Source organism: Phyllostomus discolor, chromosome X (assembly GCF_004126475.2).
Source record: "Phyllostomus discolor isolate MPI-MPIP mPhyDis1 chromosome X, mPhyDis1.pri.v3, whole genome shotgun sequence".
NCBI lineage: Eukaryota > Metazoa > Chordata > Mammalia > Chiroptera > Phyllostomidae > Phyllostomus > Phyllostomus discolor.
Genome location: NC_050198.1, coordinates 30,522,314 through 30,546,148, shown reverse-complemented (window position 1 = coordinate 30,546,148; position 23,835 = coordinate 30,522,314). Strand labels below are relative to the sequence as shown.

At 43.3% G+C, this 23,835-nt stretch overlaps 1 protein-coding gene across 2 annotated transcripts; it reads right to left on the bottom strand.

Moving 5' to 3' along the window:
- Positions 1 to 367: 367 nt before the first annotated feature.
- Positions 368 to 19,928, bottom strand: CHST7 (carbohydrate sulfotransferase 7). 2 transcript variants are annotated; one of them, XM_028523074.2, is made up of 2 exons: positions 18,213 to 19,928; positions 368 to 785 (listed from the first exon to the last, which is right to left on the bottom strand). In XM_028523074.2, exon 1 carries the CDS (start codon positions 19,702 to 19,704, stop codon positions 18,244 to 18,246), a length of 1,461 nt encoding a protein of 486 aa, XP_028378875.1. In that variant the 5' UTR covers positions 19,705 to 19,928; the 3' UTR covers positions 368 to 785; positions 18,213 to 18,243. The 2 variants fall into 2 exon arrangements, with proteins under 2 accessions (XP_028378875.1, XP_035872323.1); XM_036016430.1 differs by lacking the exon at positions 368 to 785 and adding an exon at positions 11,633 to 11,974.
- Between the last annotated feature and the right edge of the window lie 3,907 nt (positions 19,929 to 23,835).

Sequence of the window (23,835 nt, the reverse complement as noted above, 5' to 3'; positions counted from 1 at the left end):
TTATGCTAAGCGAAATAAGCCAGGCAGTGAAAGACAAATACCATATGATCTCATTTATAAGTGGAACCTAATCAACAAAAGAAGCAAGTGAAATATAACCAGAGACATTGAAATAAAGAACAAACTGACGGTAACCAGAGAGGAGGGGGGAGAGGGATAATAGGGGAAAATAGAGGAAGGGCATCAAGGAACATATATAAAGGACACATGGAGAAAGCCAAAGGGGGTGGGTTTGAGGGTGGGAGGCGGGGATGGGTAGAGCAGTAGGGGGAAAATGGAGACAACTATAAATGTACAACAATAAAAAAAATTTAAATCAGAAGAGCCGGATGAGTCAGGTTTAAAACATACCACCCAGTCCTTTCACTTAATATCAAGTAATTTAATCAAGATACACGGGACTGCACGTGGCTCTTATTTACATTAATGTTTTGTCCAGACATCTGCTGATGAGAAATGGTACCAAGTCACGTCTCTTCTTTGTTGTGAGCATGCTTTGTTGAAATGACTCCAGCTAAGGCAGGTTCAAGCTGGGAACTAAGGCTCTTCTTATTTTATTGCCATAATTATCCACATTGCACTGTCACTTCCCCACTGGAAATGTTGTTTCAACCAATGTGTTGGTTGTTATTTAATAAGCTCATGATATTCCTGCTCTGCAGAATTGCACAGCAGTTGGTACCAAATCAAGTCCCAGTCTCTGTCAGCATGATAGATTGCCTCCATAGTGTGGCTTCTCCAGTGCTGGGGCAACATGCTAAGTGTTCCAGTTCTTGATGACTGACCTGGAAGGAAAGGAACAAAGTGCATTTGAACTTTAGAATATAGAAATCCACAAACAGAATGCCTGCTGAACCCAGGTGATGTAAGGCCTCTTAAATGTGGAACTTCTTACATCTTCCTTATTTAAACTGCACTATCCAATGCTGGAAATCCATCACTGAACCAGTATCTTATCATTTGTACGTTGTGAAGACAGGCCAGACATAAATGTGACCCAAGAGGTGTTTGGTGAGAAATGAAGGCAGGAAAAAGATGGGGGCACCTCTGTCAATATGACTGTGCTTTCTGCAGCTACTACTGTGGGACACCTGTTGAGAACAGAATTTTCTGAGACCAGCTGGTTAGAGTGGGAGAAAGAGCTGGGATTGAAGCTGTACCTTTAGGCACCAACCATGTAACTATCCATCCTTCAGTTGTATACTGGATCACATGTGCAAAATAAATACTAACAATAATTGGCTGTTATATAGAACCAAGGCTGTATATAAGCAATGAATCCAGCTTCCTCTGAACTTTTTTCTTCTTTCGTTAAAACACATTGCTTGTGTGACTGTATGGGAGCAGCAGAGTGGGCTGCCTCTGGATATGTTTGTATAAATTCTGCTATCAGTTTCTTGTGATCCTTCCTCCGATCCTGGATGTGTACCAACTTTGACATTATTTTCTCATGTGTTGAAACTGTTCATCCCTTCAGTATAACTACTGAAGCAGAGTGGGGGAAGGAAGCACTTTCAACATGATTAAAAAGGTACAATAAAGATTCAAATTAAACATTAAGGAAAAGGTTATTTCATCAAACCCCTTCTATGAAACTTTAATATTCTGAGTACAGGTTATTTGCATAAAAGAGCCACCATGCTAAATTTCAGTATAATTTAGTTTAATAAAATACATTTCTGCTAATTCTTCCCACAAAGTAACTGAAATCACCAAATACAGTATGTAACACAACATAAGACTCTGAAGGGTGAGGAAAGGAAGGTGGACTGACTAGAGGTATTGGGTAATGAGGAAAAACATAGTTGTGAGTTCCCTGAGCTTTCCTTTTGCCTCTTCTATATCCTGGAATGGGTGCTAAAGAAGCCAGCAGACCACAAATGCCAATGCTAAAAGATCAAAAAGCCTCTATAGCCAAATTATCTATATCGATAGCCAAAAGGCAGGGAAAGGACTAGTCTAGAAAGACAGAAACCAAGCACCACAAAAATTATCCCTCCTCCTGTCAGCAGAGGCTTAGTGGGAAGCCAGGACTTCTGGATTAGCATTCCCACCTGGCAGTAATCAGATGATGCACCCCTTCCTCCTCCAGTTAAGTGTAGGTGGAGGCCTCCTAATTTGAACATGTAACTTACAATTCAGAGATTCATATGGTCAAATGTTTAGGATACAATGAAAAAAATTACCTGTCAGTTGGCAAGATGGTAGAGTGAGTGTAAGCCACATTAACTTCCTCCCAGGGCCAATCTGGAATTACAACTAAATTGTGGAGAAATCACCAGGAACAAACAACTAAACAATAGTGAGAGAAGGCTTATGACCTCGGACAAACAGAAGAATCATCTTCACCACTAACTGACTGGTAAGGAGTAGTACAGTGGAGCCTCAAAAGTGCTGTCTGGGTGCTCACAGGTGGCAGCACCTGAGGGATAATTAAGTGGCTGGTAGGATCCCCCTGAGAAGAGTGGGATCTAAACCCTAAGCTGGGATCCCCAGCCTAGACCACCAGAGCCAAAAAAGTACACAGATAACAACCAGTGATGAAAAGCAGCAGGGCTGCTCTCTGCCAAGACGAGCGGCTGGCCACACAAAGAGCTGTTTTACAGGGCCAACACACAAATTTTCATTTGCTACCACTTACCCAGATCTCTGGTAAAAGTGGGAGCAGAGTAGCTAAAGACCCCTGAGGAGAGACTGGAGATGGACACTTTAGGGAGAGAGCTAAGAGAACAGACTCTGGGATCCCCGTGCTGAGTCATACTCCATTAGCAGCAGCCATCCTGCTCAGGCAGACCACTCCCCTTCAAGCTGCAGCAGCTTGAGGAGAAACAACACCTCCAATCCCAGGAGGGATTCTGCCCCACCCTATGGGGTTTAAGCCTCACTGCTGAGTGTAGAGTGACTAGATTGACAACTGAAGGAGACAGCCACAGTTTATCTCTGGCAATCTCAGAGCAGGCTGCGTAGTGTCAGATGGGGTCAATGTGTGACGTCACCAGAGGCAGATCCAGAAAGAAAAAACAGTGGTAAATACTAGAGGATACCGAGACAAAAACCACTCTGGTCTTCTCCATGATTAGCAATATTTTCTCTCCTGCATAGCTTTTTAATATTCATTGCTTTTCCAGCAAGTGTGTGCATATTAACTCACTAGAATTTCTACTATAGTTTATTTCTCTCCTTTCTTATAATAGTCTTAATTTCTTTACACCCTCATTAATACTGGTTAATTAGCTGCTGATAGTGGGATTGCGGAGGGGAGATATTATTGCAGATGTGGGTTTGTTCCCTGGACTTTGTGGTTTTGTTCTGGCAGCACCTGCACAACAGCATACAAGATGTGGATGGTGGAGTGGCCCTCAGTCAACCAGCTGGAAGGAAGGAACCACCAAAGAAAGACCCAACAACAATCAAACCCCAAAGACATCCAGAGAGCCAACATAAATAGCATAAAGGGCATCCTAGGAGCATCAAGTTCAGGAGATCAAGGAGACTGCACCACTGATTCTCACAAGTCTCTTACCATAGAAGTTCACACCACAAACTCAGGGAGTCGGAACAGATCAATTTAAGAAACAGAGGCTAACAAGAAGAGTCTCACAAACAATGGGAAGACAAAGAAACAAACCCCAAGCAAAAGGAAAGGAGGAAGCCTCAGAAAGAATGCTAAATGAAATAGAGGCAAGTCAACTATCAGATAGTGAGTTCAAAACAATGGTTATAAGGAAGCTCGATGAGCTCACTGAGAATTACCAAAAACTACAGGGAAACTACAAGGAGCTTCCGGCAAAGTAAATCAACATGAAAAACGAAATAGAGACTATCAACAAGAGCCAAGAGGAAATGAAGAATACAATTTCTGAATTGAAGAACACAGTAGAAGAAATCAAAAGCAGGCTAGATGAAGCAGAGGATCAAATCAGCGAGCTGGAGGACGAGGTAGAAAAACCTCCAAAAAAGAAAGAGAAAAAATCCTCAAAGAGAACAAAGAGGGATAAAGGGAACTGCATGACAACATGAAACAGAATAATATCTGTATAATAGGGTAACCAGAAGAAGAAGAAGAGCAAGAGATAGAAAATCTGTTTGAAAAAGTAATGATGGAAAACTTCCCTAATTTCATGAGAGAAAAAGCCACACAAATACAGGAAGCACAGAGGATCCCAATCAAGAGGACCACAAAGAAGCCTGCTCCAAGACTCATCATAATGAAAACAGCGAAATTCCAAGACAAATGAGAATCTTAAAAGCAGCAAGGGAGAAACAGGAAGTAACATACCAGGGAGCCCCATAAGGCTAGCAGCTGATTTCTCAATGGAAACATTACAAGCCAGAAGGTAATGGAAAGAAATATACCAAGTAATGAAAAGCAAGGGCATGCAACCAAGACTACTCTACCCAGCAAGGCTCTCAATCGAAAAAGGAAAGAGAAATAAGGAGTTTCCCAGACAAAAGAAGACTGACAGAATATACCTCCACCAAATCAGCATTGCAAGATATGCTAAAGGGACTGCTTTAACAAGAGGAAGAAAAAGAGTGTGTGTGAGAGAGAGAGGGACACAGGTACAAAGGGGGTAAAATGGCAATGAATGAGTAGCTATTACTAATAACCTTAATGTGAATTGATTGAATGCTCCAATCAAAAGACATAGGGTAGCTCAATGGATAAGAAAACATGACCTGCACATATGATGCCTTCAAGAAACCCACCTCAGAACAAAAGACCTACACAGAACTAAGTGAATGGTTGGAAAAAATATTCCAAGCCAATGGATAGGAAAATAAAAGCTTAGGTAGCAATACTTATATCAGACAAAATAGATTACAAAACAACGGCCATAAAAAGAGGTGCAGAAGGACACTTCATAATACTCAAAGAAAGAATCCATCAAGAAGACATAAACATTAGAAACATATATGCACCCAAAATAGGAGCACCCAAATATATAAAAGAAACCTTTGAAGACTTCAAGGAAGACACAGTCAGCAACACACTTATAGTAGGGGATTTTAACTTGCCACTCTCCACAATGGATAGATCTTCCAAACAAAATATCAACAAGTATATTGTGGCACTGAGTGACACACTAGATCAAACTGACTTAATTGATATATATATATATATATATATATATATATATATATATATATATATATATATAAAATTTCTCATCCCAAAGAAGGAAAGTACACATTTTTTTCAAATGCACATGGCACATTTTTAAAGGTACACCACATGATAAGACACAAACCAGTCTCAACAAATGCAAGAACATTGAAATCATATGAAGCATTTTCTCAGACCACAGGGGCCTGAAACTAGGAACCACCCTCAAGGAAAAAACTATAAATTATTCAAATTCATGAAGATTAAATAGCATGCTATTAAACAATGAATGGGTTAAGAATGAGATCAAAGAGAAATCAAAAAGTTTCCAGAAACAAATGAAAAGAACTCACAACAATCCAAAACTTATGGTACACAGCAAAGGCAATCTTGAGAGGGAAATTCATAGCTATACAAACCTACCTTAAAAAAACAGAAACATTTCAAATAAACAACCTAACCCTATATCTGCAAGAACTGGAGGAACAATAACAAACAAAGCTCAGAGCAAACAGAAGGAAGGGAATAACCAAGATCAGAGCAGAATTAAATGACATAGAGACTAAAAGAGCAATTCAAAGGATCAATAAATCCGGAAGCTGGTTCTCTAAAAAGATAAACAAAATCCACAAGCTTTTAACCATGTTCATCAAGAAAAAGAGAGAGACTTCTGGACAAGATGTAAGCATAGGAAGATACACTTTGTCTCCTCGCACAACCAAAAGAACAATAACAATACAAAAAAAAACAACCAGAACTGACAGAAAATTGAACCATATGGAAGTCTGACAATCAAGTAAAAGAAAAAACATTCATCCAGACCAGTAGGGGAGGCAGAGATGGGCGACCAGGGTGGAGAGGACTCACAGTAAGGTGGCAGCTGGAGGACTGGGGCAGGCAAGACAGCACCTGGCAGAGTGGGCATTCCCACATTAGCATGCAGATAAACCAGGAAGAACAACTGGGGAGAGAGACTGAACAATCCAGGGCTCCAGTGCAGGGAAATAAAACCTTAGAACCTCTGGTTGACTAACCTTTGGGGGCTGAGGCACAGCAGAAACTTCCAGCCTCACAGGAGAGTTCACTGGAGAGACTCACAGGGTCCTAGAATGCACACAAACCCACCCACCTGGGAATAAGCACCAGAAGGGTCCAATTTGCTTGTGCATAGCAGAGGAAGTGACTGAAAGCAAGCGGAGAACCAAGCAAGTGGCATTGTTCCCTCTGGGGCCCATGCCCCACAGACAGCACCACAACACCCTGAAGTCAGTTGCCCTGCCTTGGTGAATACCTAAGGCTCCTCCCCTTACTATGTAACAGGCATGCTGAGACAAAAAAAAATGACCCAAATGAAAGAAAAGATCAAAGCTCCATAAAAAATACGACTAAGCGATGAAGAGATAGCCAACCTATCAGATACAGAGTTCAAAACACTGGTAATCAGGATGCTCATAGAACTTGTTGAGTATGGTTGCAAAATAGAGGAAAAAGTGAAGGCTATGCAAAGTGAAATAAAGAAAAATATACAGGGAACCTACAGTGAAGGCGAGGAAACTGGGGTTCAAATGAATGATTTGGAACAGAACAAAGAAATAAATATTTGATCAGAACAGAATGAAGAAACAAGAATTCAAAAAAATTAGAAGAGGCTTAGGAACCTCTGGGACAACGTTAAACTTTCCAACATCCGAATCATAGAGATGCCAGAAGGAGAGAAGGAAGAGCAAGCGATTGAAAACTTATTTGAGAAACTAATGAAGGAGAACTTCCCCAATCTAGCAAAAGAAATAGATATCCAGGAGGTCCAGGAAGCCCAAAAGAGTCCCAATAAGTTGGACCCAAGGAAGCACACACCAAGACACATCATAATTACATTACCCAAGATTAAGCAGAGAATCTTAAAAGCAGCAAGAGAAAAGGAGACAGTTACCTACAAAGGAGTGCCCATAAGACTAGCAGTTGATTTCTTAAAAGAAACCTTGCAGGCAAAAGGGGGCTAGAAAGAAGTATTCAAAGCCATGAAAGGCAAGGACCTCCATCCAATATTACTCTATCCATCCAAGCTATCATTTAGAATGGAAGGGCAGATAAAGTGCTTCCCAGATAGGGTCAAGTTAAAGGAGTTCATCATCACCAAACCCTTATTACATGAAATGTTAAAGGGACTTATCTAAGAAAAAGAAGATAAAAACTATGAACAATAAAATGACAACAAACTCAGTTATTAACAACCACACCTAAAAAAAAAAATCAAAAACAAACTAAACAGAACAGGAACAGACTCACAGAAATGGAAATCACATGGAGGTTTATCGGTGGGGAGGTGGAGGGGGGAGAATGGAGGAGAAAGGTACAGTGAATAAGGAACATAATTTGGTAGGTACAAAATAGACAAAGGGAGGTTAAGGATATCATAGGAAATGGAGAAGCCAAGTAACTTATACGAATGATCCATGGACATGAACTAAGGTGGGGGAATGATAGTAGTGGGAGTACAGTGCGGAGGGGAATTAAGAGGAGAAAAACATGGGACAACTGTAATAGCATAATCAATAAAAATACATTTTAAGAATAAGTAAAATATAAACATGCCCATGAATTCTTAGTGTGATGATCCCCCAAATTCTTAAGCCCTCGGGGCTTTAGACATAGGATTAAGAATGAAATTCATTCCAGACATCACTCTTCTTAACACTATGGGGCCCTATTAAGTTGGAGCTATTAAATATTCAACTTAGGGTACATATTTAAAAACCAAATACTCAGTTTATCAGCCAGCTGCAGTGACGGAGGAGCTAGCCTTGCCCTTTCTTCTAACTACTAGATGTTTGACAATGAAAAATTAACTGTTAGACTACTGAACTTGGTTCAAACTATTTCCACTTACATAGAGTTTGGGGAGAATGAAAATGTTTGTTACTACCTGAACCACCTGAACCAAGTGTAGAAACTTCTGGTCATTCATAAGTTAAAAGTATTTAAGAACCTATCTTGTATGATAATAAAAATAGATAACTCAAAAATTGTCTTAATACAATTAATTTCCAGATTTATAGAAATTTTGTTAAAACAAGGAAGGATCTGAAGGTCCAGGTGGCTCAAAATGTTATTTCTTACTAAATGTTACAACATAGCACAGTATTTTGCAGCTACAGCTGTAAACAGGATGAGCTGACAGGAACTCACTATGAAAGTAGCCAACTGCAGAGAAATAAACATGTAATTGACCAAACAGTATACATAAGCAATGGCTAAACCTTGCTTCAGCAAGGCTGGGCTTTGTATATGAATCTCCTGTCTCCTTTACTTGCTGGAAGTAAATAAAACCACCTTGCAACAATCTGTCTCATTTTTTTAACAGAGTACCCCAAGCTGTGAACACCCTGAGATCTGTAACAATTTCCGTATATCATTGTTTTGTGAAGCATGTATAAAAGGGTTTTTAAATATGTGGCATTGAAATGTGAAGTCATTCCTTAATACTAAATTCACAAATTCACTTGCACTTTTTAAAAAATGGATTGTTTACTTGAAGATTCATGGTCATACTCCAGTGAGTTGGGTGCATTTTGTCACCTTTGCTACAGTTCCCCTGAGTATTTAAATGACCAGTGAGGCCCTAAATGCAGCTGGTTGACTTACTAATAGCCTCACTGCAGTCAAAGGGAAACTTCTTTCTGGGTTAAGGAGCCTGGACTGCAATTGCAAGCAGTTGGCTGTGCTGGACCTCCTGGGGACTACAGTAGAGCAACTCAGGAAAGACAGACACACTCTTAGCATTTTAATCATACTTTTTCAGCTGGGATGGGGGAGGAGGAAGAATCAACTTCCTGCTTGCTTTAAAGTTTGAGAACAGAAGATTCAAGCATAGCTCTACCTCTCTCTCTGTGGCCTTCCTGTCCCCTTTCAAGTCAGGAACTGAGCCCTAGGCCTCCCAATTGGATCTGGGAATTTGCATGGGCAACTCACTTCCCTCATTAAACCACACTTATGGATTTTACCCACACTTCAAGTTTTTCGAGGTTTTGCCTAAGAAAGTAGTCACCTGTCCTTGCCCACTCACTTGTGCCAGGTACAGCGTCCTGGGTTTATCACCAAAAGTGACTTGACAGATGCTAAAAGTTGGTGCTAGGACTTGGCACTTGGGCTGAGGGATCTGAGACTTCCGGGTATTCAGCAGATCCCATTATCACTGGTGAATTATTTTCCAGCCCATTGTAGTAGCCTTCCTCCTGGACCCACTCCAGAACAAACGGGCTGAGGACGTTGTTGGCCTCCTTTTCAATGGCAAAGTGTTCTTGTAGTGTCTTCTATAAGCATCTGACCCTGGAACCACCCTCTGTGGATATGTTACCTTCTAAGCTTATCTGTTAACCTGAGTTAAGCTTCCTTAACCTTCCTGTTTCCATCTCCAATCAGTGGAACCCAGTGCCAAGGAAAACGGAAATGACTGACAATGTTTACAACAATAGAGCCATTTAATTATTGATTTTTTAAAATGGGAGCTGCTTAGAAATGATGGTAAAATAATACTTGAAATACCAGAAATATCAAAGTGTAAGCAATACTTTATTGTGACTCTAAAGCAAAATATAATAGGAAATATTTAGTTTGCTAATCTAACTGCATTCCCTCCCCCAATAGCCTAGAAATGCACTTTAAACAGCATAAATGTGATAAATCATTTTTAGTCTTTCAATCTGAAAAATTAAGTGGCAGAGGGTGCTAGGATAATCACACTAGTCTATAATAGTTTCAGTTGTATTTAATACCTGAAACAACCCTTGCTTCAGTTGAAAATAGGGTTGAGTAAAACATACACAAAAAGACACAAACAAACAAAACTTATTGCCTGAGGACTTCGGGGAGAAATCACTTGATTGGACCTAGGCAGCCCATGTTAAGAGCTGAGCTGCCTCTCTATCCTCTTCCCTGCCCACAGTGGGAAGAAAATACCTTTTTCTGCTCCAGAAATCAGAGTAAAACCTCAATCCATGGAAATCATTAGTCAAGCCCTTGGACTGGCCAATGCAAAAATTAAATGGCCATTATATTTCCCCAATAGAATTAAATAATGTTTTCCACTTATTAAAAAATTTTATTTATTTTTAAACAGAGGAGAAGGGAGAGAGAAACCAAGGGAGAGAAACATCAATGTGTGGTTACCTATTGCACGCCTCCTACTGGAGACCCAGCCTGCAACCCAGGTGTGTGCCCTGACTGGGAATAGAACCAGCAACCCTTTGGTTTGTAGGCTAGCACTCAGTCCACTGAGCCACACCAGCCAGGGCTAATGTTTTCAATTTTATCATACCCATCTCTAACTAAAAATTTCCCAAGTTCTTGAGTTTACTTGAGAATAAATTAAATGAAAATGCTCCAAACCAGTATTAATAAACTTGCAAATATCAGAGTTTGCCTAGTTGACTTTTGGTTTTTCCTTTCATTGAACTGCTCTGAAATATAATTTTAATTGGCATACATAATTGCTTTTGTGAGTAAGGTCATTCCCAAGTCAAATAAAGGAACTGAGTCAGTATTTTGTCATATATATTTCATCACCCACCTACACGTTTGTCATCTATCAAGTGGGAGTGGCAGGGGTTAGGAAGGGTGTTATTGGGGAGACGCCTGAATTAGGGCCCTCCCCCTGCCAGCTTGTTTTTTGGTTCTTGCCTTGCTGGCAAGACAAATTCAAGTGAGAGGCAAACACCTATCATGGAAATGAGATAGCAAGTTTATTTGTGAAATGTGTACAAGCACAAAGCTGCAAGCAGGCTCCCAGCTAGTCTGAATGCCCCACCTATAGAGGAAATAAAGTTGTTAGTAAGTTTGTTCTCTACACTTGAGCTGAGGCTAAAAGTAGGTACTCAATTAATGTGTGTATCCTGACTATTGAGGTTCAGGGGTTATATACCTTAGACAGCTTCTAGCTTCCCCCCTCCTTCTTCCCCTTCTAAACCTTGGGAACAATAGACAGCTACAAAAGCTTTCTTTCTCAGCTAGTAAAGGTTCTTCGTCTTAGTGGAATTACTACAGAGGCTCCTTTCCCAGCACAGAGTCTCCTTCTGCACTATCCCTGCTTGTGATATTCAGAACACCTGGCAATCTTATCGGACCAGGCTCAGGACTGCTGAGTCAATGGGTCAGACACGTGTCCCTCCGCTTCCCTGCCTTAGTTTACTACTTATCCTGTGTGACAAGAGTGTGGGACTGGGAAGTGACCAGAGTTTGCACCTGCCACTCAAGCAGTCCTTTGGCCTCCACTGAAGCTACCAGCCAATGGAATGGCTGAAGGTGGGGTGGGGGCACTGTGGCTGCTGCCCTCATCAGCTTTAGGATACACAGTTCAGGATGGTTGGTCAGCCAGCATACCCTAGCAGAGGTGTCCAACCTGTGGCCTGCAGGGTGCATGTAGCCCAAAATGCCTGTGAATGCGGCCCAACACAAAATCATTAATTTACTTAAAACATCATGAGATTTTTTTGTGATTACATGTTGCAATCATGTATTTAATGTGTGGCCCAAGACAACTCTTCTTCTTCTTCCAGTGTGGCCCAGACATGCCAAAAGGTTGGACACTCCTAGACAGAGTCTGTCCATCAGCCCAAGTCTAGGCAAGTCACTTCAGGTAGCTCTCCCTGCAGAGTGAGATGCTGTGTCTGTTCCACCCTTTCCTAGACCTGCCCACAGGATGGTGTGGATAAAATGGTCCCATGGCTGAGAGAAGGTTTATGTTGGCACAGGACAGTGAAGCATGTAAACCAGTCCTCCTCAAGGCCTGTAGGATTGCCAGAGACTGCCATTCTTAGGAGCAGGATATGGATCTTTCCTGAGGTTAAAAGTACTTCTGTTACCCTTTGACTACTGAAAAATAAAAATAGAATTAATTTTAAAAGGCATTCAATCATGTTAAGAGTTTTGTTGTTTTTTTTTTGGGGGGGGGGTATTTTCAGCTAACCATCTGGTTTTTGCAAAATAGCCCCCTCTGCTATCCTTAGGCAAGAACATGTAACTTTTTTGTAGTTTGCAGAACCTGAAAAATGGATTGTTTTCCTTTATTACATCTGTGTTGGTGATCTCTTTTATTAGAGCAAGAAACAGAATCTGCTTTCATTGCTTCTAAAATCTGTCTATTTAACATATGCCAAACTCCATGCTGTTTGAAAGGATGTCCTATTTTTAAAACATTATCTTCATCTTAGTATTTTTGGCTTACTGTTCCCATAATTTCTCTTAGGCAGTAATATATCTTTTTTGGTAAAGTCTGGTCTTAATCATGGGGAAAGTAACTTTTAAGCTCTGGGACATTTTTCCCTAATGGTCACCTTATTTGTATGTATATAGAGACTGCTTTAGTTGGCTTCCCAGTTTACATTGGGGCTTTCAAAAAGTCTCTTCAGATCATCATCTTTACAAAAGAACTCACAGTCTCCCACCCCTACCGACTCCCATCCCTTGCAAGTTTCTGTAATGTTTGGTGTCACCCTCACTTAGTCTGCCTTCTCTGCTTTCAGTATGCTGAATATTAATGTCTCTAAACCATCCCTGTGAGCATTTGGATATCAGGCCAGATATGAAACTTCCTGATGGCAGGGCCCAGAGACTGCCTTGGGCCCTCACATCTCTCCCTGTGCCTTCTAGGGCTCATTTTAACACTCCCGTGACAGGAGTGTTAACAGAAAGGGCTTCCATTCCATAAGTAAAAACAAGTCTTATTCAGTGGTTATTTTTGGCATGTGACTCTTCAGAGGAGAATAATCTTTTCATTCCAAACATGGAAGTTAAACACAATGGTTGTTTTTCACTGCCTCTTAATTCCCTATTTCAAAATATTCACTATCAGCTGATGCTCCAATTTCTTCTCAGTATCCAGTATGATGGTCTTTAATGTGAACAAGGCCAGCTGCAGAAATGTCAAGCCAGCCTGCCAAACCTGTGGGCCAAGGGGGCAGGGAGCAAAACTGAAGAACTCCAATTCTCACGAAGACATCACTGAGCTCTGCAATTTTTCTTCAGTTGAAACTGCTTCCTATTCAGTTCCAAAACAGTTCACTTCCTTGTGTTCTTGAACTTGGGCCAGGGTTGTTTCTTAGTCTTTACTGTTTTTCCTCTATAGTGCACTTAAGTAGAAATGTTTCTTTCAGTAGGTCAAGTTCCTTCAGTTCCACTATGAAGCAATGGAATGAGGAGCCAGGAAGCACTCACAACAGAGAGAGGTTCATTTATTAGCTCACCTTGTTGACTAGAATGTCAGACACAAAAAAGCAAGACCAGTTTAGCAGTTTTAAGTTTCATTCTTTTCTGTGTTGCTCATGCTGAGAGAAGGCTGAGGAAAGGCATACTGCAGAATTTTAAGCCAGCTGCTTATAAGTGTTTTTAAGAGCATCTTGCCCAACTATTTATATTATGTTTGTATTCAGGGGAAGAAAATCTCTGCTCAGACAAAAAAAAAAAAACTCTTTGAAAACTCTGTGAATCTTGCCTCAGCAACTGTAAATGGGCACTTCTGCCCTCCCCCAGACTACAAGGAGAGCTCTCAGGAGAATAGAGAAAATGTATGAAGAGTTAAACCTTATTTAAAATCAGCCTAATTTTCCTAGTGATAGTGTCCTGAAATTGTTGAAGTTCAAGTGAATAGGTAGAATCCAGTGCAACAGTACCAGAAGGATATTTAACAAGAGCCTTGCTAAAACCTAATGGCATATATAAGTGTGGCTTTAAAAAGGGATGATTGTTTTTATTTCAAACTGTATTCAGTCCTTCAAAAGAATCACAGAAATGACACTTTCTGAGTACACGTGGACAGCAGAAGGACTAAGAAGTTGATGACATCTCTGCACCCTGGTTCCCACAAACATTTCCACCCATCAGATTAGCCAACACACAAAAAAATTAGATAAAATTCATGTTGCTGAAAGTGTAGCAAACAGACACTCCAAAAAACAGCTTGTAGGAGTGAAAGTTTGTGTACCTTCGAAGAACTTTACTTCTTCAAAATGTACAAAGCATACAGCCTTTCTCCATAAGGTGACCCTACTTATATCTCAACTTTAAAAGTTTAAGGAATTAAAAACAAAAAGATTTAATTACCTAAAAGGCTATACTTTTCTGTTTCAATTTGCATAAAACATTTCTAGACATTTATTACAAGAAATGTAGTGGATCCTTCTAGGATGTGAGATTGGCAGGTATTTTATATCTTAACATTCTGTTGAACTTTTTTTTCACCACATGCATGTATAATTTTAAAAAATGTGTAAAACACTAGTTTCAAAATAGCACCTGATTTTCATCCTCTGGCTGTGTTATCCTTGGCAATTACCCAACCTCTCTGAGTTTGTTTCACCATCCATAAAATGGGGAAACTACATAGAATTTCTATGTAAAAACATATAACACATGTCTATTCATAGGCAGTCTGTGTTTAAACAAGAGTTTCTCCTTCCATTGCTATTTATACGTAAGCCATTTGGAGTGTAATAACCAGATTAAAGTGGAATGACCTTCAAAATGCTTTGTTAGGGACTTGGTGGTGGCTGGTCTTTATTTTTCTGTTTGCATGATTTCCTTAAAAAGAAAGCTTTCTGACTGTTGGGGTTTAGGTTATAGTTCACGTAACTCCTTTCCTAATTTTATTCAAAGAGTACATTTGTCTTGTCAGAAAAAAAGGCCAAGGTGTCTTACATGCCTATGGGAATGAAACCCTGGGTCGGTCCTACCAAGGATAGAGGTCAAAGGGAGGCATGCTGAAAAGGACAGGACAGCATATCAGTGTGCTCAGAACTGCAGTAGATAGTGTACAATAGTGGATTATTAGATAAGGAGTACAGACAACAAAGCATTTGAAGAAATGTAAGAGGGTGATAATTGGATCCATGAATAATTTAAGACATTTTCCCTTTCCATATTAACACCTTACACCCTACAGCTCCTTGGAATTTCACAGTTCCAAGTTCTTTCACATAAATTACTGTAGCAGACAGTTCACTGCTCATTAACAGCCCCCATCCTGATCTTGTTCCAGTGGCAACAACCTAGGTCAGGGGATGAATCATGACTGGTCCAAGTCAGTGGTTCTCAACTTATCTGTATAGTACAGTCACCTGGGAAACCTTTTAAAACATCCCAGTGCCTGGACCCCGCCCCAGACCAATTACATCAGTATTTGTAGGGGTGCAGCTCAGGCACTGACATTAAAAATAAAAGCTCCTCAGCTGAATATAATGTCTGAGCCAAGCATGACAATCGTAGTCCCTTTCACCAATTTTTGGGGTAGGGCAGGCCATGTGACCCAGGGAAACATAAAAGAAGTAGGCTGGGTCAGGGAGTTTTGGGAAAGATTTCTATAGTGAGATTGAAGGAAAGAGAAACACATAAGGGAAAAATCCTTCACTCCTTATTTGCTAACCAGTTTCCTTCTTTTCTGCATTTTAACAACCCTGAGTAGTTGTGTGAGAAAGTGATGCTTGTTGCTGAGGCTACCATCTTGTGACAGTGAGTGGAATCCAAAAAGATGTAAAAGATGGAAGTACCTGGGTCCTTGGTGACTTGGTTCAGGGTGCTGAGGTCCCCACACAGCCTTAAAAAAATCATACTGATTCCCTGGCAGATCCTGGTTGTCAGGTATGGACCATCCAGAAGTTACTCAGGTCAATTTGGGTGTAGCCCTTCTTTACTGATGAGCTCAGGCCATGCTCAGATGCCCCGTGAGGAAGACAGCCATGGAGAGGATGGCTGTAGAGTTACCAGCTTTCCTATGTAGGATGTTGTTGGCAGTTCAGGGATATTTTATTGATTTGTTCAGTGGTTAGAGCATATTAGTTAATAAAGTTGTATGTATTTCCCACCCCAGAGTAGTCTGTAAACCTGGGTGGAGTGCCAAAGGTGGTTCCAGGGCATGCTAAGTGGGTAAGGGGGCCATGTAAGGGTGTGTCATATTGGAGAGATTCTGAGTTCTGGGGTCAAACACCATAGCTGTTCCACCGTCACCAGCCCAGGTGTAAATTTGGGCAAATTATGTGACTTCTCTAAGTCTCAGATTCCTCATTTGTAAAATTGATAGTATGTCAAAATAATGATACATGTACAATGCTTAACTCAACTCAACACATGGCACATAAGGATCTCTTCCCTTTCCTAGAGAAGAATGTGATAGACTTTTAGAAAGTCATCAGTGAGTCAATGTTTTCTTTCTAGGAATCATGAATACAACCTTTTAATAAACCCACTGGTTGGTGGTGACATGGTAAGTGCCCCAATAATTCCAACAGAAATATGGAAGGGAGGGATTAGTCAACAAAGTATGGAAGAGCCTAAAAGTGCCTGCCAGATGTTCCTGAAGTCCTTCAGAAAAAACCCTATTGGCCTTCCAAACAGCAGCACTAGTGTCTTCCCCCATAATCACCCTCACAGACTCTAACTTCCTAGAGGACAAAGCCTTGTCTTCTAACCCTCCTCTCTATTCTTCCTCTTACCCCACCCCAGTCAGTACTCAGTAAACATCAATAAAAATGAGAAAAATGTGGAAGTTTCTGGGAGGCTGTTCTTAAAGCCATAAAATGCTGTAGCATTTCCCTAGAGAGGTGTTCCCTCTGGCCTGTGAAGGAGAGTTAGGTTACGTTAACTTATATCTGTAAATACAAAGTTAACAGATGAGAGGATGTTTTTGTTGAATGTGACAAATCATCATATGCCTTGTCTTCCTTTACTCTGGAAATTAGGAGAGAATGCAGACTTCCTAGCAATTACAGAAACTGACCAAGAAAACCACTTGATCACTGGGAGAAAAATCAGCCAACTTCCAAAATCTCTCTGAAACCCTGGCTCTATTAACAACAAAATCCACTTCATGAACATCTTCAACTTTGTCCTCAGAGCTTCATCCCAGGGGAATAATGAGTTACACTATAAAATAATGAATGGAAACTTAAGTCACTTCCGCTCACTGGACACTGCTTTTCCTCTTCTGCTGGACTGCACAGTGCAGAAAGCTTGCACCCTTCCAACTTACATAGAGTTTGGGTAAACCTACCCCCATGCTACTAACTAGACTGTTACGGTCAGTGTCATGCAGAGCAAACTCTTCCCCTCAGCCAACATACAAGCCGTACACTGATCTAGACACTGAACACATTTTGAGATCATTTAAGCCCCATTTTAGCATCTCAGGATACATGCTTTACAGAGGAAGAACAAAAAGTATGGGGGCTGATCCTTTCAAAGCGCTTCTTCTGTAGTTACAGCCAAAGCTGCTATTGCCAATCTTAAGGTTCCATCTCTCAAACAGGTGGGGCAAAGTGGGGAGAAGCCCAGCCCTGAGGTCTGGTCGATACTAGAGGAAGCTGACCAGGCAGCTTTCAGGAACTGATGTAAATGGGATATGGTCAAATACCCTACAAACATCAGTCATGGGGGTGGGGGAGGCTCCACATGAGCCAGGAGGACAGCTAAGGCCATTCTACACCATTGTAGCAGAGCCTGAGACACACGCATGCTAAACTGTTGCAAGAAAGGCTTGACTATGCCTGTGAGCTTGGGAACTCATAAGGAAAGTCCTGGAGTTTGCACATCAGAGAGAGAAACATAGAAGAAATGAAACAGATTAGGGGGAAGTGAGGTAAGAGTCAATAACTTTCCACCAAAGTCCGCTTTGGGCTTTCTCTGTTCATGCAGACACTGTTGCAAAGAGTTTTTCCTCACAAGACAGACTGGCACCAAGATAAAGTCATAATCCTCAAACTCAAATGGCCCCCGAAATCCTATGTTTTTCATGTCAATTCCTAGTTTCAAGTTCCATTACGACTTTCAAATCTTCTCTACTCTCCCCAGACCTGATATCCCTCTTCCCTCCCCTCTACCAATTCTCAACAGATGACCTTACTTCCTACTTCATAGAGGAGACTGGGGGTATAGAGATCTGGGTTCAGCCATACTTAACCTCTCTCATCTCAGGATCCTGACCTGAGGAGGCAGGTGGCTAAGCTGGCAATCCCAATGACTCTCCCAAATTCTGCCGGCAACGCTTTCCCACCGCTCTCCCTGTAGGCTGGTCCAAGATCCCCAAAGACCCTTCCTTGCCTCTCCCTGCCCCAGGTCACCTTACCCAGATCTGTCCCCAGGACGCAAGTGGATGGCTACGTGGCGCCATCGGCATCCATTTCCAGCGGTGTCTCCTCCTCCAGGGTCAGCTCTGCGTCACCCTCTTCTCCGCTGCGAGGGTAAGCCAGCAGACGCATGGCTGGAGCACAGGCGGCCTCCACCTGGCGCACCTGCTCTTGGCTCAGGCGCTCGCGCCAGGCGTGCACTGCCTCGCGGGCGTCGCGCGCCGACAGGTGGAAGGGCCTGTCAGCGCCATATGCTGTGCCGCGCGTCATGTTGAGCGCGAAGGTATCCAGCGCGGCCACTGCGCGCAGCCCGGCGAAGCGCAGCAGGCGGCGCAGCTGGGCCCGCGGCTGCCTCACCAGGTCCTCATAGCGAAGCCTCAGGTAGCGGCGCCGCAGCCAGGCAGGCGCCCCACGCGCGAAGAGCAGGTCGCGCAGCCAGGCTTCACAGATCACCTCCAGCGCACCGGTCAGGAAGAAGTCAGTGCGTGGTGCTGCGGGCAGCGCATGGGACTGGCCCCCAGGGCGAGCACCCACGCCGTGCGCCAGCAGCACACGGTGAAAACGGTCTCCTCTTTGGCGGGTGCGCAGCACCTGGATGCTTTCGCGCAGCAGCCCCTGCCTGGATTTAAGACGAGAGTTGTGAACGGCCCGCGGGTCTCGGAAAAGCTGCACCACCTTCAGGTTGAGGCCCGGATCACGCAGCAGAGGCACCAAGACTCCCAGATCGAGGAGGCGCACGTCCTTGATGACCACCACCGGATACTTGCGGCACTCGGCTTCCAGGGCGCGCAGAGCTACCGGTGGGCAGGTGCGCTCGCAAGCCGCGTCCTCGACGAGGCCAACCTCTGCCCGGGCCTGGGACGCGCCAGGGCACAAAGGCGGCGAGCAGATGACCTTGTTGGTCCGCCAGCGAAAGAGAGTGGCCGTGGTGAGATTGGCTGAGTCTGTGGTGCGCGCGGCGGGGTCTCCTGGAGGCGTGTACAGCCGCAGCACGGAAAAGTCACAGCGGAAAAGCGAGCGCAGCATGTCACGCAGCGCGCCTTGCAGGCTCTCAGCATCTCCTGGATACAGCGCCTGCCAGAGATGCCACATGGGCTCGTACAAGTAGAACACGTCTGGGTGCTGGTTAAAGAGCTCGCCAAGGAACGACGAACCGGTGCGCCAGGTGGCGTGCACATATATATGCTGCTTCTCACCAGACACCTTCTCTCGGATGGCGCTGCTAAGGTTGCCCGGGGGTCCAGGGGATTGGCTTGCGTGCCCCTCAGCAGCGGGCCGCGTCTCCGCGCCCTGCTCCCGCTCTCCCGCTGCCGCCGCCTCCAGGCTCCATACTCCTAGGCTGCGCTGCAGGCCCGGGCAGTGCCCAGCGCCCTTGTCCCTCTCGTGGCTGCTGTCCAGTATGGAAGGGACGAGCAGCAGCACCAGCGTGTACAGCACCAAGAGTAGCGCGAATTTGCAGTACTCCCGGCGCCGCCGCCGCCGGCCCTTCATCGTTTACCAAGCCCCTTAGAGAGGGTGCGGCTCCAGTCTTCTCCCCTTCCTTAGAAATCCCCTCCCGAGTCTGCCCCTCGGGCCCCTGTGGGCCCCTCTGCGCCGGGAGGGGCAGAGCCGTTAGGGCAGTGCATCTACACGGACTTGGGAGGCGGTGGTGCTAGAGGCGGCGCCCCTGCCCTCTCGACTCTACGGCTGGAGAGTCGCTCATTGGCTGCCTAAAAGGCCGCCTGCCCCGCCTTCAACCTCGGTTTCTTCCCGCCTCCCTACCCGCGGGGTTCGCCCACAAATCCGCCAGATATGGGCGGAGTTGCAGCGGGGTGGTGACGCCGGCTGGGGCGCGCCAAGCTAGACCCCACCTTTTACCAGCCACTCCGTAATGAAGTCAAGTCTTCATGAATTAACTTCAGGCAAGGGGCTCGTGTGTACAGAATGTACCCAGTGACGAGATGTGGACTCCACCCGGAGATTTTCACTGCCTCTCTTGTTACGTGTCCCCAGCCTGGCCATCTCTATCATAGACAGACTTGCCTCCACACTATTTAGATTGGGGTCCTGGTCAGTACCTACATCCAGTGCCCCCATCAGTCCCAGGATGAGTGTTAATGAGTTCTGGATGGAGACTTCTTCACTGAGATAAACACAATTGCACATTGCATGGTGGCCCAGAAGAATCAGAGGCACTACTGCATTTATGTGGTGCATTTAGTGATTAAGGTGTAGCCTTCGTGAAATTTCAAGTGTTGTGTTCCTTAGGGTTTTGCCCCTGAGGGGCATGCACATTTACAGATATCCTGAGGATCTGTTTACTCATTTTTAAAATGCCATGATTTTCATAGGGCCCCTGTACTTCCTGGTGTTGTGAGATTTGGGGGTCATTTGTTACTACAGCATAACCTAGTCTGTTCATACACACGTGAACAAAATCATTTATATAATCAGAGTGGGAAGATGGTGGAGTTTCTCAGGAGCTCAGTGTTTACAAGGAACCCATGAGGAGGGACATGTACTCAAGGATGGATGAAAAAGTGACAGGAAGTCCAAGACGCAAATTAAGCTCAGAGTTCCTGAAATCCAAAAGAAAACTAAAAAGAATATTTTTTGCTCTGTTTTAGCAGGATAATGAACAAGAAATATGAACACCCCTTTGGAAAAGTTGTTGTAAGGTTAATGGAAGATATAAAGCAAATCTCATCACCAGGGGATGGTATTCAAATTGGAAATGTCAGAATGTCTCCAAAGATTGTCTCTGGTCTTTTTCATCATAGAAACTACTCCACCTATGAAATCACTAGCTCAAACATTCACTTTCCATCCACAAGCTTCTCTCATTTCAATCACTTGCTCAAATTCTCTCTGCTCCCCAGCCTCAGTGACCACTACCACCACTTTCTTCTCATTTTCATATTTTAGTAACACTTCTACCAATAACCTAAACTCTGCTGGCCCTCTGCCTTTTCATTACTTATTTAGCTAAATCTCTCAAGCCCTGCCTTTGGCTTTCTCTGTGCCTGAAAACACAGTAGCAAAAAGTTTCCCCACAGGACAGATTGGCATCAAGATAAAGTCATAATCATCAACCTCAAGTGCTCCCTAAGGTCTTATACTTTCTAAGTCAGCTTCCAGGCTCAAATTCATTTATGGTATTTCAAACCTTCTATGAGGAAAGGTCTACTCTATTTAGACCTTTGATACCCTTCTTTGCCCTTCACTAACCCTCCCCATCTCAACAGTTGACCTTACCTTTTATTTCATAGAGAAAATGAAACTATGTTAGACAATGTCTCACGTTTCCACTACCAGGCCCATATATCCACTTATATCTGTACCTATCTTCTCCTTTGTGGCAAGAATATTATTTTCCAATATTAATCTATAACTTGTTTCCCTATGTTTTTACTTTCACCCCACCCTCCTTTTTTAGGCAGGTAGGTGACTGTGCTCACCCGAAGTGGAGGATTATGGCTGGGTAGAATGCAAAATGTCATTAGTGTTTTATTCTAAAAGCCTAAACTCCAGTAGAGTATGGTAGGTTTTAAAAAATAACCACATCTTGCACCTGGAGAACATTACACTAAGTGAAACAAGCCAGTCAGAGAAAAACAAATACCATATGATTCCACTCATATGTGGAATCTAATGAATAAACTAAACTAACAAGAAAAATATAGACAGATTCATAGATGGAGAGCAGGCTGACAGCTCTGGTGGGGTGGTTAGGAGGTGGAGGGATTGAGCAAAAAGAAAAAAGGACTCATGGACATGGATAACAGTGTGGTGATTGCAGGGGGGAGGAGTGTATAAGGAGGATAAATAATAATGGAAAAAAATCCAATAAAAAGGAAAAATAACCTCAAGTTTTTTCCTCTTCTCTTCATGCCCTTTGGCAATACCTACCCACAGTGATATTGAAATGGCCTTGTGACTTGCATCAACTAATGGGACAGTAGCAAATATGACAAAGGCAGAGGCTTGAAAGCAGTCTTCCACTGTGGGGTTTGCCCCCTTACTGCTCTTGGGAACCCTGAAGTCACTGTGTGAGGAAACCTGGGCTAGCCACATGAATCAGAGAATAAGCCTTTCCAGCTGAGGCTTCTCAGCCCAACTAGCCTCACAACCACCAGACAGGTGAGAAGAGATATCCTAGACCAGTGTGTCTCAAACTTTAATGTATACATACGCCTGCTGGGGATCTTGTCAAAATGGAGAAGTTGGCTCATTAGGCCTGGGGTGGGGCCAGAGAGTCTACATTTCTAATAAGTTTCTGGGTGCTGCTGGTCTGAGGACCACACTTTGAATAGAAAGATGCTACTTGCTCCACCCCAATCAAGTTGACCCAAACCAAAAGAACCACCTAGCTGACCCACAGGATTATGAAAAATAAAAAATGCGGGTTGTGAGATACTGAGTGGAGGGGTGTTATGCAGCAAAAGCTAGCAGGTAGAGGCAAGGTGTGAGGGCTTAGGGGAAATGTCTCAGAAAAGCAGGGGAAGAGCAGCTTTCTGTTGGCCCCTCCCCTAAGTGGTGGTGGTTGGGGGAAGAAGAGAAAAAAATTCTATGGGCTCCACAACACAGACCAGCTAAGCTCTTCTTCCTTGCAATGCATCAGGGAAGAGTAGGACTCAAGGGGGAGTGGCAATATGATTCATCTTAACAGAGGTGATCAAAGCAGAGACACTGTCCCAAAACTTCCTGGGCCCCAGGCACAGCTTGGAGGCAGCAGAAGGGTCAAAGAGACAGAGGTGGTGTCATTTCAGGGGCAACTATATGGACTAAAACCCAGTGATCTGAAGACTTTAGATCAACTGCATAGCCCTGGGAGTACAGACACCCAAGGAATCTTTAGGGTAAATTGTCACCCCAGCAGAAAGAGAGCTTAATCAGATATAAGTTGTTTTCTATAAAAGTGATTTTTATCCACTTAAAAGTTAGTGGACCTGCTATCCCCCGCTTTTTCTTTCTGGTACAGTAGAGTAGACCAGTTCTTTCTACTGTTCCCTACTTCTCCCTCATGTGAATCCAACCACACCCTCTTAACCAGATTATTTTCACCAGTGTGAGAATTGAACATAGTTTTTCTCTCTTTCTATCAAAAAGCCCCATTGATTCACATCCTCCTCTGGCACAGCTTGTGCTTACACATACAGAACTTTCATAGAAATAAGAAAGTGCCACCACTAGACAGATAAATTGCAGAAAGTGGACTGACCACAATGAAAACAGTACTCCTTCCTTTAGGCCACAGCTCCAGGCTAGTTTACAGCTTGAGTGCACAGCTTGGCTAGATTCCAACTTGTGTTTGAATCCTTCTGCCAGGAACCCTTGCCACTCCCTTGTCCTACTGCCACTGGTTTCTCTGCCCACTCCTCACAGCTGAGCTTCTTGGTGGAGTTGTCTATACTTGTTCTCTCTCTGATCTCATCTCCTACTTATTCCTTAGCAAACTCCATGTGGATCCCACCCTCATGTTGCTACGTAAGCAGTTCTTTCTAAGCTTATCAATGGTTTCTGGAAGACATTTAATGTCTTGCCTTATTTGACCTTTCAATAACATTTAACACTGTTGACAGCTTCTGACTTCAAACCCTTCCTTAAACATTTATGACATCACACTCACCAGTTCTCCTTCCA

Bases quoted from the DNA above. Each gene is read 5' to 3' on its own strand.
- CHST7 (XM_028523074.2), bottom strand. From the start codon at position 19,704: ATGAAGGGCCGGCGGCGGCGGCGCCGGGAGTACTGCAAATTCGCGCTA.